The following is a 12,655-nucleotide window of genomic DNA, read 5'->3' on the forward strand; positions in this document are numbered from 1 at the left end:
CTGAAATCATGTTGTCTTCCTCACTCTGACGTATCTCACTTAGATAGTAATCCCTGGGTCCATTGAGGTTGTTGCAAATGCCACAGTCACATCCCTTTGGATGTATGATATTCCATTACATATATATATATGACATCTTCCTTATCCATTCATCTGTTGTTGGGCACTGGGTTGCTTTCATATCTTGGCTGTTGTAAATAGTGCTGAAATAAACATGGGGTGCATGTATCTTTTCAAATTACTGTTTTCATTTCTTTTGAAATTATTGGTCCGTATGATATTTCTATTTTAATTATTTTTAAAAAATTTTGTTTTAATCAACTGGTGCTCATCTCAGTAAACACACTCCTTAATCCCCATCACCTATTTTACCCAGTAACCCCACCAACTTCCTCTCTTTTAACCATCAGTTTTCTTTTTTTTTTTTAAGATTTTATTTATTTATTTGAGAGAGAGACAGTGAGAGAGAGCATGAGCGAGGAGAAGGTCAGAGAGAGAAGCAGACTCCCCGCGGAGCCGGGAGCCCAATGCGGGACTCGATCCCGGAACTCCAGGATCATGACCTGAGCCAAAGGCAGTCGTCCAACCAACTGAGCCACCCAGGCGTCCCTTAACCATCAGTTTTCTATAGTTAGGAGTCTGTTTCTTGGTTTGTCTGTTTCTCTTTTTCCCCTTTGCTCATTTGTTTTGTTTCTTAAATCCCACATGAGCGAAATCATGTGGTGTTTGTCTTTCCCTGACTTACTTCACTTAGCATTATATTCTCTAGCTCCATCCATGTCATTGCAAAAGGCAAGGTTTCATTCTTTTTTATGGCTGGATAATATTTCTCTCTCTCTCTCTCTCTAAATATATATATATATATTTATTTATTTATATTTATATATCTTTATTTATTCACTTATCAAAGGACATATAGGCTGTTTCCATATCTTGACTGTTAAAAGCAATGCTGCTATAAACATTGGGGTGCATGTATCCCTTTGAGTTAGTGTTTTTGTATTCTTTGGGTAAACACGCAGTGGTGCAATTACTGGGGTCATAAGGTGGTTCTTTTTTAAATTTTTTGAGGAACCTCCATACTGTTTTCCACAGTGGCTGTACCAGTTTGCATTTTCACCAACAGTGCATGAGAGTTCTTTTTCCTTCTCATCACCAACACCTGTTGTTTCTTGTGTTGTTGATTTTAGCCATTCCAACAAGTGCAAGGTGATATTGTAGTTTTGGTTTGCATTTCCCTAAAGATAAGTAATGATAAGCACCTCTTCCTGTGTATGTTGGCCATTTCTGTGTTTTTAGAGAAATGTTTGTTCATGTCTTCTGCCCATTTTTTACTTGGATTATTTGTTTTTGACTATTAAAGTGTATAGTTCTGTATATATTTTGGATACTAACCTTTTATTGGATATGTCATTTGCAAATACTTCTCCCATTCCAAAGGTTGCCTTTTAGTTTTGTTGATTGATTCCTTTGCTGTGCAGAAGGTTTGTATTTTGATGAGGTCCCAATAGTTTATTTTTGTTTTTGTTTCTCTTGCCACAGGGGACCCATCTAGAAAAAAGTTGCTATGGCTGATGTTAGAGAAATTACTGCCTGTGCTCTTTTCTAGGATTTTTATGGTTTCAGGTCTCACATTTAGATCTTTAGTACATTTGAATTTATTTTTGTGTATTCACTCTTTTGCATATTGCTGTCCAGTTTTCCTAAAACTTTGTTGAAGAGACTTTTTACTATTAGATATCCTTTCCTGCTCTGTCAGAGATTCATTGACCATGTAATTGTGGGTTTATTTATGGATTTTCTGTTCTTTTATTGTCTATGTGTCTATTTTGATTACTGTAGCTTTGTAATATAATTTGAAGTCTGGAATTGTGATGCCTTCAGCTTTTTCTTTTTCAGGGTTGCTTTGGCTATTTGAAATCTTTTGTGGTTCCATACAAATTTTAGGATTATCTGTTCTAGCTCTGTAAAAAATGCCGTTGGTATTTTGACGGGAATTACATTAAAAGTATAGATTGCTTTGGGTATTATAGACATTTTAACAGTGTTTGTTCTTCCAATCCATGAGGATGGAATGTTTTTCCATTTCTTTGTGTCATCTTCAATTTCTTTCATCAGTATTTTATACTTTTCAGAGTACAGGCGTTTGACCTCTTTGCTTAGGTTTATTCCTAGATATCTTATTTTGGTGCAGTTGTAAATGGGATTGTTTCCTTAATTTTTCTTTCTGCTGCTTCATTATTGGTTTATGAAATACAACAGATTTCTATAGATTGATTTTGTGTACTGCATCATTACTGCATTGGTTTATCAGTTCTATCAGTTTTTTGGTGAAGACTTTTGGGTTTGTTTTTTTTTAAGATTTTATTTATTTGACAGACAGAGATCACAAGTCGGCAGAGAGGCAGGCAGAGACAGAAGAGGAAGCAGGCGCCCTGCTGACCGAGAGCCCGATGCAGGGCTTGATCCCAGGACCCTGGGATCATGACCTGAGCTGAAGGCAGAGGCTTAAACCCACTGAGCCACCCAGGCACCCCGGGTTAACGTATACTTTTTCATAATATTCTCTGATAATTTTATATGGTATTTATTGTTATTTCTCCTCTCTCATTTGTAATTGTATTTCTTTGTATTCCTTCTCTCTCTTTCTCTTTTTTTTTTTATAAGTCTGGCCAATTTTGTTGCTCTTTTCCAAGAACCAGCTTTATTGATCTGTTTTGTGTGTGTGTGTGTGTGTGTGTGTGTGTGTATGTAATTGATCTGTTTTTATATATACTTATAATATCTATATTATATAGATATATATCTTTTATATAGATATATATTTACATATACAAATATATTAAATGTGTATTTAAATATATATATATTTTGTGTAATTCTTTTTTATCTCTTTTATCTCTTTTAGCTTGATTACTTTCCATTACTCTGTCTTATAGGTTATCAATTTGTTCCTCTGCTTCATCCAGCCTTCTGTTCACTCCTCCAAATGTGTTTCTCATTTCATTTCTTGAGCCCTTCCTATTACGTTATTCCTTATCTCTGTTAATGGTCTCACTGGTGTCTTCCACTCTTTTGTCAAGTCCAGTGAGCATCCTTACGATCATTACTTTAAATTCTCCATCAGGCATGTTACTTATATCTGTTTTGTTTAGATCTCTGGCCATGACCTTGTCCTGTTCCTTCATTTAGGACAAATTCCTGTTTTCTCATTTTGTCTAAGTACTCTATGCCTATTTCTCTGTGTTAAAAAATTCAGGTAATCTCCTTTTCTTGAGGGTAGCGGCCTTATAAAGAAGAGTTTCTGCTGTGTCATGCAGTGTAGTGTCCTTGTTTCCTAGGGCCTGGTGCTTTAGGGAGTTTCTCCAATGTGTGCTATGTATTATGCTGACATGTCCTGGATGCCTTATGCTTCAGGCTAGTCATCTGCAAAGCCTTTCTTTGTCTGTTAGGACCAGCGTTTGGTCCCTGGCCTCAGTGGTATGCATTTTAACTAGGTGTGCTCTGGTCTGCTTGTGAAATGAGACCTGTCACCTTTGCACTGGAACTGAGGCCTCACTAAACTCCTAGATCAGGAGACACAGTGTTAGTGGGGGGTTTGATCCAGTATTCTGGGGTAGGGGACCTGCCAGGTGTTACTGGGAAGGGTGGTTCCACTGTAGCTTGGTGGAGCTGGGGCTTGTTGAAAGCAAGTCAAGTAGCTAGTGTTGTTACTGTGTTGGTTCCCACAGGAGGCTCTGTGTTTATGCTGAGGGATGGGGGAGTGAAATGGCACCTGCTAATTCCTTTGTTCCTTGAGGGGTCTCTCTGTGATTGCTGCCTCTCAACTGACCTCTCTACTGTGTGCCCCAGGTACTCTTCAAATCACTATTTCCACACTGTATGTCCGTGGGCTGTTTGACCTGCCTTTTCTCCAAAAGCAGCCCCGTGTCCTCCAAGCTCTCTCAGAGCCACACACACTGACCTTTTAAACTCTGGGCGTTAACCCCCACTGGTTGCATGAACTCTCAAAATTTGGGTCCTTTCACTTTCTAAGCCAATTGCTATGGAGATTCATTTTCTCTGTGTGCTTCCCAGTGTACTAGTCTGTCTCTTACCCTTCTCCATGTCTGCAACTCCCTCCCTACCACAGCAGACATGATCAGTTTCTCTCCCAAGCTGCATCTCCAGACTTCCTAACTTCTTTGATGTGGCCTCTTGTCTACTTTTAGATATGGAGTACACATCTTCAGATCGATTTCTGGGGTACTTAAGATGATTTGATAGTTGTGTAGTTGTATTCATAGAACAAGGTGAGCCACGGGTGGTCCTACTCTGCTGCCATCTTCACCCACTCTATATTTTTATTTTTTTGAGGAACCTCCATATTGTTTTCCACAGTGGTTGACCAATTTACATACCCATCAACAGTACATGAAGGTTCCTTTTCCTCTACATCCTTACCAACACTTTGTATTTCTTGTCTTTTTGTTTTTAGCATCCTAACAGGTGCAAGATGATGGTAGCTCATTGTGGTTTTGGTTTGCATTTTCTTGATGATGAGTGATGTTGGGCATCTGTTCATGTGTCTGTTGGCCATCTTTATGTCTTAATTGGAAAAAATGTTCGGGTCTTCTGCTCATTTTTTAATCAGGTTGCTTTTTGGTTCAGAGTTGTATAAGTTCTTTATATATATCAGATATTAACCTCTTTTGGGTATACTATTTGCAAATATCTTCTTCCATTCAATAGGTTGCCTTTCTGTTTTGTTAATGGTTTCCTTTGCTGTGCGAAAGCTATTTTGATGTTATCCCAATAGTTTATTTTTCCTTTTTGTTTCTCTTGTCTTAGGGGACATACCTGAAAAAAAAATACTGCTGTGGACAATGTCAGAGAAATTACTGCCCGTGTTCTCTTCTAGGATTTTTATGGATTCAGATCTCCTATTTAGCCCTTTAATCCATTTTGAGATTATTTTTATGTATGGTGTTAAAAGACAGTCCATTCTATTGTGTATAGCTGTCCAGTCGTTCCAGCACCATTTGATGAAGAGACTGACTTTTCCCCATTGTATATTCTTAATGTTCTTTGTCATAGATTAATTGACTATATAAGTGTAGATTTGTTTCTGGTGTCTCTATTCTGTTTTAGTGTACATGTGCCTGTACCAGTACCTTTCTCTTTGGATTACTACAACTTCATAATCTACCTAGAAACCTAGATATTATTTAATGAAACTGTATGGGTCAGGTTGTGATATGAAAGGTAAGTAGATATTAGTATAGGTCATAGTAAATAATATTTGAAAAGCACTGATGTAAGCCAGTTATTTCTTTTGGGTATTGGTTACCTATACCAGATCCTCAGCTTATAACTCCTGCCCCAATAATCCCACTGTGAGTTGAAAATATTTTAAGTTTAATACACCTATCGAACATCATAGCTTAGCCTATCTTACTTTAAACATGCTCATAACATTTAAAATAGTCTATAGTTCAGCAAAAGTTTCTAACTTAAAGATTACTTTATGATAAAGTGTTGAATACCTCATGTAATTTTTTTATACTATACTGAAACTGAAAAGCAGGATGATTGTGTGGGTGCAGAATAGTTGTAAGTATATCACCTGTTTAACCTCACAATCATGTGGCTGCCTGGGAGCTGTAATTTACTGCGACTGGTCAGGATCATGAGAGTATTGTACTGCATATTGATAGCTCAGGAAATTAACAAAATTCATAATTGAAGTACAGTTTCTACTGAATATATGTTGCTTTTATACTATCATAAGAGCAAAAGTTTATAGGTTGAACCATCATAAATTGGTTATCATCTATAGATATTTTCACATATAGTCTTTTCTACTATGGGTTCTCCTGAAATGACAACAGAAATGTTTGATGTTCTCTTATCTTTCAGACTTGCCTTCAAGGAGTGCAAATAAAGACTTATCTCCAAAAAATGACACTTATGAAACAGAACTATCCCAATGGGAAATGAGTGCCAGGCTTGAAAACTGTGATCTTGAGGAGTCCAGTTCCAGAGATTATTTGGAAATCAGAGACACATTGGAAAAGCAGCAAGAAAATCAGGAGGAATATTTCAGGCAAGGGATGATCATATATGAAAAAATGTCCATTTTCAATCAGCATGCTTACTTATCTCAACATCCTAGGTGTCATTCTACTGAAAAACCCTATAAATGTAAAGAATGCGGGAAGGCCTTTAGACGAGCGTCACACCTAACTCAACATCATAGTATTCATACTGGTGAAAAACCCTATGAATGTAAGCAATGTGGGAAGGCGTTTAGTCGTGATTCACAGCTCATTCTTCATCAGAGACTTCATACTGGTGAGAAACCCTATGCATGCAAGGAATGTGGGAAGGCCTTTACTCAGAGCTCACAGCTTATTTTACATCATAGAATTCATACTGGTGAAAAACCTTATAAATGTGAAGAATGTGGGAAAGCCTTTATTCGTAGCTCACAACTTACCCGACATCAAAAAGTCCATACTGGTGAGAAACCTTATGAATGTAAAGAATGTGGGAAGGCCTTTACTCAGAACTCACAACTTACTCTGCACCAGAGACTTCATACTGGTGAGAAACTCTATGAATGTAAAGAATGTAGAAAGGTCTTTACTCAGCTCTCACAACTTATTCTACATAAGAGAATTCACACCGGTGAAAAACCTTATGAATGTAAGGAATGTGGGAAAGCTTTTATTTGTGGCTCACAGCTTTCTCAGCATCAGAAAATTCACAATGGGGAAAAGCCATATGAATGTAAGGAATGTGGAAAGGCCTTTATTCGTGGCTCTTTGCTTATGCAACATCAGAGGATTCATACTGGTGAAAAGCCCTATAAATGTGAAGAATGTGGGAAAGCCTTTATCCGTGGTTCACAACTTACTCAACACCAGAGAATTCATACGAATGAGAAGCCTTATGAATGTAAGGAATGTGGAAAGACCTTTAGTCATGGCTCACAGCTTACTCAACATCAGAGAATTCATACTGGTGAGAAACCTTATCAGTGTAAGGAATGTGGAAAGGCTTTTAATCGTGGCTCACTCCTTACTCGACATCAAAGGATTCATACTGGTGAAAAACCCTATGAATGTAAAGAATGTGGGAAAACTTTTAGTCGTGGCTCAGAACTTACTCAGCATGAGAGGATTCACACTGGTGAGAAACCTTATGAATGTAAGGAATGTGGGAAATCTTTTATTCGTGGCTCACAGCTTACCCAACATCAGAGAATTCATACTGGTGAGAAGCCGTATGAATGTAAAGAGTGTAGAATGGCCTTTACTCAGAGTTCACATCTTTCTCAACATCAGAGACTTCATACTGGTGAGAAACCCTATGTATGTAATGAATGTGGAAAGGCCTTTGCCCGTGGCTTACTACTTATACAGCATCAGAGAATTCATACAGGTGAGAAACCATATCAGTGTAAGGAATGTGGGAAGGCCTTTATTCGTGGTTCACAACTTACTCAACATCAGCGAATTCACACTGGAGAAAAGCCTTACGAATGCAAGGAATGTGGGAAGGCCTTTAGTCATGGCTCTCAACTTACTTTACATCAGAGAATTCATACTGGTGAGAAGCCCTATGAATGCAAAGAATGCAGGAAAGCATTTACTCAGAGCTCACATCTTTCTCGACATCAGAGAGTTCATACTGGTGAGAAGCCCTATCAATGTAAGGAATGTGGGAAGGCCTTTACTCGTGGTTCACAACTAACTCAACATCAGAGAAGTCATATCAGTGAGAAATCTTTTGAGTATAAGGAGTGTGGGATAGATTTCAGTCATAGCTCTCAAGTTTATATATGAATTACCTGATTCTTTATGATTAAGATAGCCTTCTCTGGTCACTAATCCATTATTATCAAAGAATTCCTAAAATGTGAATATGGGAGCGTATTTGCCTCATAAAGTTCAGCATCAGTGAATTCTAATGGGGGAAGATACTGTTAATGTAATCTATGTAGAAAAACCTATCATTACTGGAAACCTATTAAACTTTAGCTTATACTAATAGAGAATAATTCTGTTAATATAGTAAATATATTGAGGCCTCTGGCTGTAGAATTTGTCTTTTCCAACATTATTTTGACTCTACCAGCTACTTTCCTTCATGACATTTATAATTAACCTCTGCTTTGGCTTAATCATTTGTAAGATAGGCCTAATACCTTCCTTGTAAGATTCTTGGAAGTATTATGTGAGCATTTCATGTAAAGTTCTTAGAGCAGTGCCTTGAACATACCATACCACAAGTATTAGCTATCATTATTACTAGTATGATTTTAGAGAATTTGCATGAGAAGAGGACACTTAGGGGTATAATGAATATTGAGAAATCTTTCATTAATATTTGACCCTGACTGTTTGAGTGGGGGCCACTGTATGCTGTAATGAACATGAGAAAGCTTTCATTCACATCTTATTCCATATGCTAGAAGAGGAAATTCATACTGTTGGGGGTTGGGGGGGAGACAAAAATTTGTAGATTTAATCAGTGGATTGTTGAAGAGAGGTAAAGTGAATTGTAACAAGGTCCAAAAATTCATATGTCCTATCATTTTTACCATAATTCAAGAATATTATTTAAGAAATGAAAAACAATGGCTAGCCAAAATAAAATTTCCTACTAGGAAATTTCTAAAAACTTGAATGTACAGCTTTTTAATTTAACTAAAAATAAACTGATATTACTATTTTGCAGTGAAACATGACATTCTGTCACAGACTGCTACTTCCCTATCCAATATCCATTTTTCCTTTAGAATTCTTGGCTGAAAAATGATCTCAGCCTCTTTTGCAGCTCAGCAAGATGGAAGTGGTATTTGTACATGTAAGGTATTTGTACATTTGTACATTTAAGAATACCTTTCTCTCTCTGCATTTCTTTGTTTCCCTGCCTACAATGTGGACATTTAGTTTACAGCTCTGGTGATTTTATGGAGAATTTGAAAATGATTATCTGGGTACTAAGGATGATGGAGCAGAAATACAGAATGAGTCTACACCTGTACTGATTTTTTGGAACAGTTGTACCAATTCTGGTCTGTCTGCCTCCTGTATTTCTTTATATAAAATTCAAATAAACTTATTTGTTGATGTTGTTGTTATTCTGTCATTGACACTAAAATGTGAATTTTGTACCCAGAAGTGGAGTGCTATGGGTAAAGGAAATCTTATATATGGCATTGACTTTGTGCCATCATGAATGAGAATTAACCTACTTCAGGCTAGAAAACTAAAGATTTTTGCTTTTATAGACAGGACATTTGGTCTGACTCTCTTCCAGTCTATCTTACAAGGCAGATCCTTCACCAGTTAAGGCTGCAATTTTAGTAGAAATGGTAGGAGTCATTCAGAATGTGTGTTGGGTGTTTCTTGCTGCTTTTGGTAATGTCCCATGAAAGATAAATTTGGTACTGACTTAGTTGCAGAGGCCACTAACAGAGATTGAAAGTGATATTGCTTTGTTAAGAGATGTCATCTCTCCCTACAGGCATCCAATCCTGGTTGACAGTAAATTCATATATTGCTATATCCCAGCCACTGTTTTTGGGTGTTTGGGATATATCAATGAGCAACTCTAGCAGGTGGAGATAGAATAGTTATAGAAAAATTACAGGGTATATTAGAACATTAGTGTTATGGAGGAAAGGTCATTCAGAAGTAGTTCAGAGGAATATGAAAGTTTATGAAATGGATTTGAGTCGAGATTTGAAGACATGAAAGAGAAAGTGGTTATCTAAGGGAAGAGTACTGCAGACAGGAGAAAGCTAAGAACAAAGGCCCTACAATGGGATGATGTTAGTATACTTGAGGAACATCAAAGAAGCTATTGTAGAGGTCTGTGCAAGGGGGTAATTAATAGAGGAGGAAGGAGATAACAGGGCCACATCTTGTAAGTCCTTGTCAGTCACTGTAAGCATTTTGTAATTTTTTCTGGTGGAAGAGGCAGCCACAGGAGTGTTTCAGCAGAGGATGTGATTTGACAAGCTGCCATTTTGTTGTTTAAATTAAAAAAAAAAAAAAAAAAGTGAAGTGGGCAAGAGGCTGTTGCCCCTTAATTCAGATGAAAGATGTAAGCTTACATCATAATGGTAACAATGGTGAGAAGTGGTTGGACTCTAGATATAGGGTAAGTGTGAGCAAGCAAGATTTGTTTAAGGGTTAGATATCAGGTGAGAGAGAGAGGTTTCTGGGGTGCCTTTGCCTCACAGATTTTGGCTTCAAACAACTGGAAAGATGGTATTCCCATTAGCTGAGATGGGGAAAGCTGCAATTCCTTCAGGTTTGTTGGGGATATTGGGGAGTTCAGTTTTGAAAATGTTGAGTTGAAATATTTTTTAGACAAAATGATAATATTGATTAGGCACTTGGATGTTTTAGCTTGTACTGTTCTACAGATTATATTAATTTGTTAAGTATTGCCCATATTTATATAAAACCATGACGCAGAATAAGATCATTAAAGACTTGGGTATAGATAGAGAAAAGACTGATCCACAGTGCCTTCTAACACTAAGAATTCAAGGATAAAAGGACAGACTAGCAAAGAATGTTAAGAAGGACGGGTGGGATAGAAGGAAAAACAGAATAGTGTGGCATTACAGAAGCTACATGAAAGTGAGTCAAAGGAAGACGATCAATGGTTGTAGATACCATTAGCAGTCATAATACTAGATGAGACTTGACTTGAACTTATCCATATTATTGTTGATCTTGAGAAGAGTAGGGGTATTTTTGTTTGTTTTGGAGTGGTTGAATTAAGAAATTGGGGACAATGAATATAGACACAACTGCTTGGAGGTGTTTGCAGCAAATACAAGCAAAAAAAAAAAAAAAAAAAAAAAGCAACCGGAATTAGATTGTCTCCAGGATGGGAGAAGTAATAGGAATTCTGTATGCTGTTTGGAATAATTGGATGGGGGGAATAATTCATAACAAAGAAGTGAGAATTACTGGAGTAATGGCTTTATGCCAGTGAGGGGATAAGATTTAACAGATGGAGGGATCATTTTGGGTAATATCCTGGAAAGTTTATTCCTGACAATAGTATGGTCAAATATGGGGTGCTGGGAAGTAAGTAGATGAGATGGGAGAAGTTTTGGAAAATGTTCTTCTAATGCCTTCAGTGATTTCATGAGTGTTAAGGTTAGCTGAAAATGGGGGTGGTGGTGGTGAGAAGTTTGGGGTCCAAAAGAAAAGTGATATGAAAGTCACCAAAGTGAGGTATTTAATGTGAAATATGATTGCCTGGCAATGTTAAAGGGATAGAAAAATGAAAGCACAAGGGGCCAGTAAGCAAAAGAAATCAAGCTTAAAACTGTATTCACACAAGATCTTTGACATTGTAGTTAAACAAATTAGCAAATACTTGGAAGCCTAATAAGTTTCTTTTTTTTAAAGATTTTATTTATTTGACAGAGATCACAAGTAGGCAGAGAGGCAGGCAGAGAGAGAGGGGGGGAAGGAAGCTCTCTGCTGAGCAGAGAACCCAATGTGGGGCTTGATCCCAGGACTCTGGGATCATGACCTGAACCGAAGGCAGAGGCTTTAATCCACTGAGCCACGCAGGCACCCCAAAAGCCTCTTGAATTTTTGAGGGATATGTACTACTGTTAATGAAACCCAATCCTAGCCTGCAACAGTGTATGACTCAAATCCCCCAAACAATTCCCAGACTTTGGAACAGATCCATCAGGAATTTATGTAGTTTTTCCAAGGATATATATGAAACTATATATTTCTAGCTATACAGACTACTAGCAGAGAATGAAAGTGACATATGTATACATATATACGTATATATGTATATATATATAGCTCTCTATAGAGAGAGGTAGAATGTAGATTTGCTTTTTTCATTTGCTTTTTTTTTTTAAAGATTTTATTTATTTATTTTGAGAGAGAGACAGTGAGAGAGAGCATGAGCGAGAAGGTCAGAGGGAGAAGCAGACTCCCCATGGAGCTGGGAGCCCGATGCGGGACTCGATCCCGGAACTCCGGGATCATGACCTGAGCCGAAGGCAGTCGTCCAACCAACTGAGCCACCCAAGCGTCCCTCATTTGCTTTTTAAGAATATATAAATTGTTTTATAAAAACCTGCCTTGTTTTTTCGCTTCCATATTTTGGCAATCGTTCCAGTTGCTGTTGCCACATAACAACCACTCCAGACTTGGCTTAAGATACAGTAATAATTTATTTAGCTCACACATATGTAAAAACTTGGACAGGGCTTGGCAACAACAGCTCATCTCTGATTGACGTAGCCTTAGATGAGGTGGCTTGAAAGCTTGATGGCTGAAGGCTGGGATCATCTGAAGATTCACATGCTCACATGTCTGGCACTTGATTCTGGCTATCAACTGGACCTTAGGTTGGTCAGCCAGAATACCTACATGTGATATCTCTATGTGGCCACTTAGCATAGTGTCTTGGGTTTCAAGAGTATGCCCTACAAAACAAGGTGAAAGTGCATGTAATTTTTATGATCTAGCCTCAGAAATCACATAACATCACTTGTGTCATACTCTATTGGTTGAGGAAGTTAAAGCTCTATGAAAGAAGTGTCACATTTTATGAAAAGCCTGTAGGATAGGATATATTGTGGCCTGTTTGGAAAATGCAATATGCC

The 12,655-nt window shown here is 37.6% G+C and overlaps 1 protein-coding gene across 6 annotated transcripts in view; it reads left to right on the forward strand.

The window, feature by feature from the left end:
• LOC125088376 (zinc finger protein 420) overlaps positions 1–9,119 on the forward strand; it is a 44,173-nt gene extending 35,054 nt beyond the window's left edge. For 5 of the 6 annotated variants that reach the window (XM_047709402.1, XM_047709403.1, XM_047709404.1 and 2 more), the window contains one exon: positions 5,899–9,119. In XM_047709402.1, coding sequence (XP_047565358.1) covers positions 5,899–7,829 — 1,931 coding nt within the window. In that variant the 3' untranslated portion in view covers positions 7,830–9,119. Of the gene's footprint in view, positions 1–3,731; positions 3,853–5,898 lie in introns of all 6 variants that reach the window. The other variant, XM_047709407.1, reaches the window with a different exon arrangement.
• The last annotated feature ends 3,536 nt before the right edge of the window (positions 9,120–12,655 follow it).

Source organism: Lutra lutra, chromosome 17 (assembly GCF_902655055.1).
Source record: "Lutra lutra chromosome 17, mLutLut1.2, whole genome shotgun sequence".
In the NCBI taxonomy this organism is placed as follows: Eukaryota; Metazoa; Chordata; class Mammalia; order Carnivora; family Mustelidae; genus Lutra; species Lutra lutra.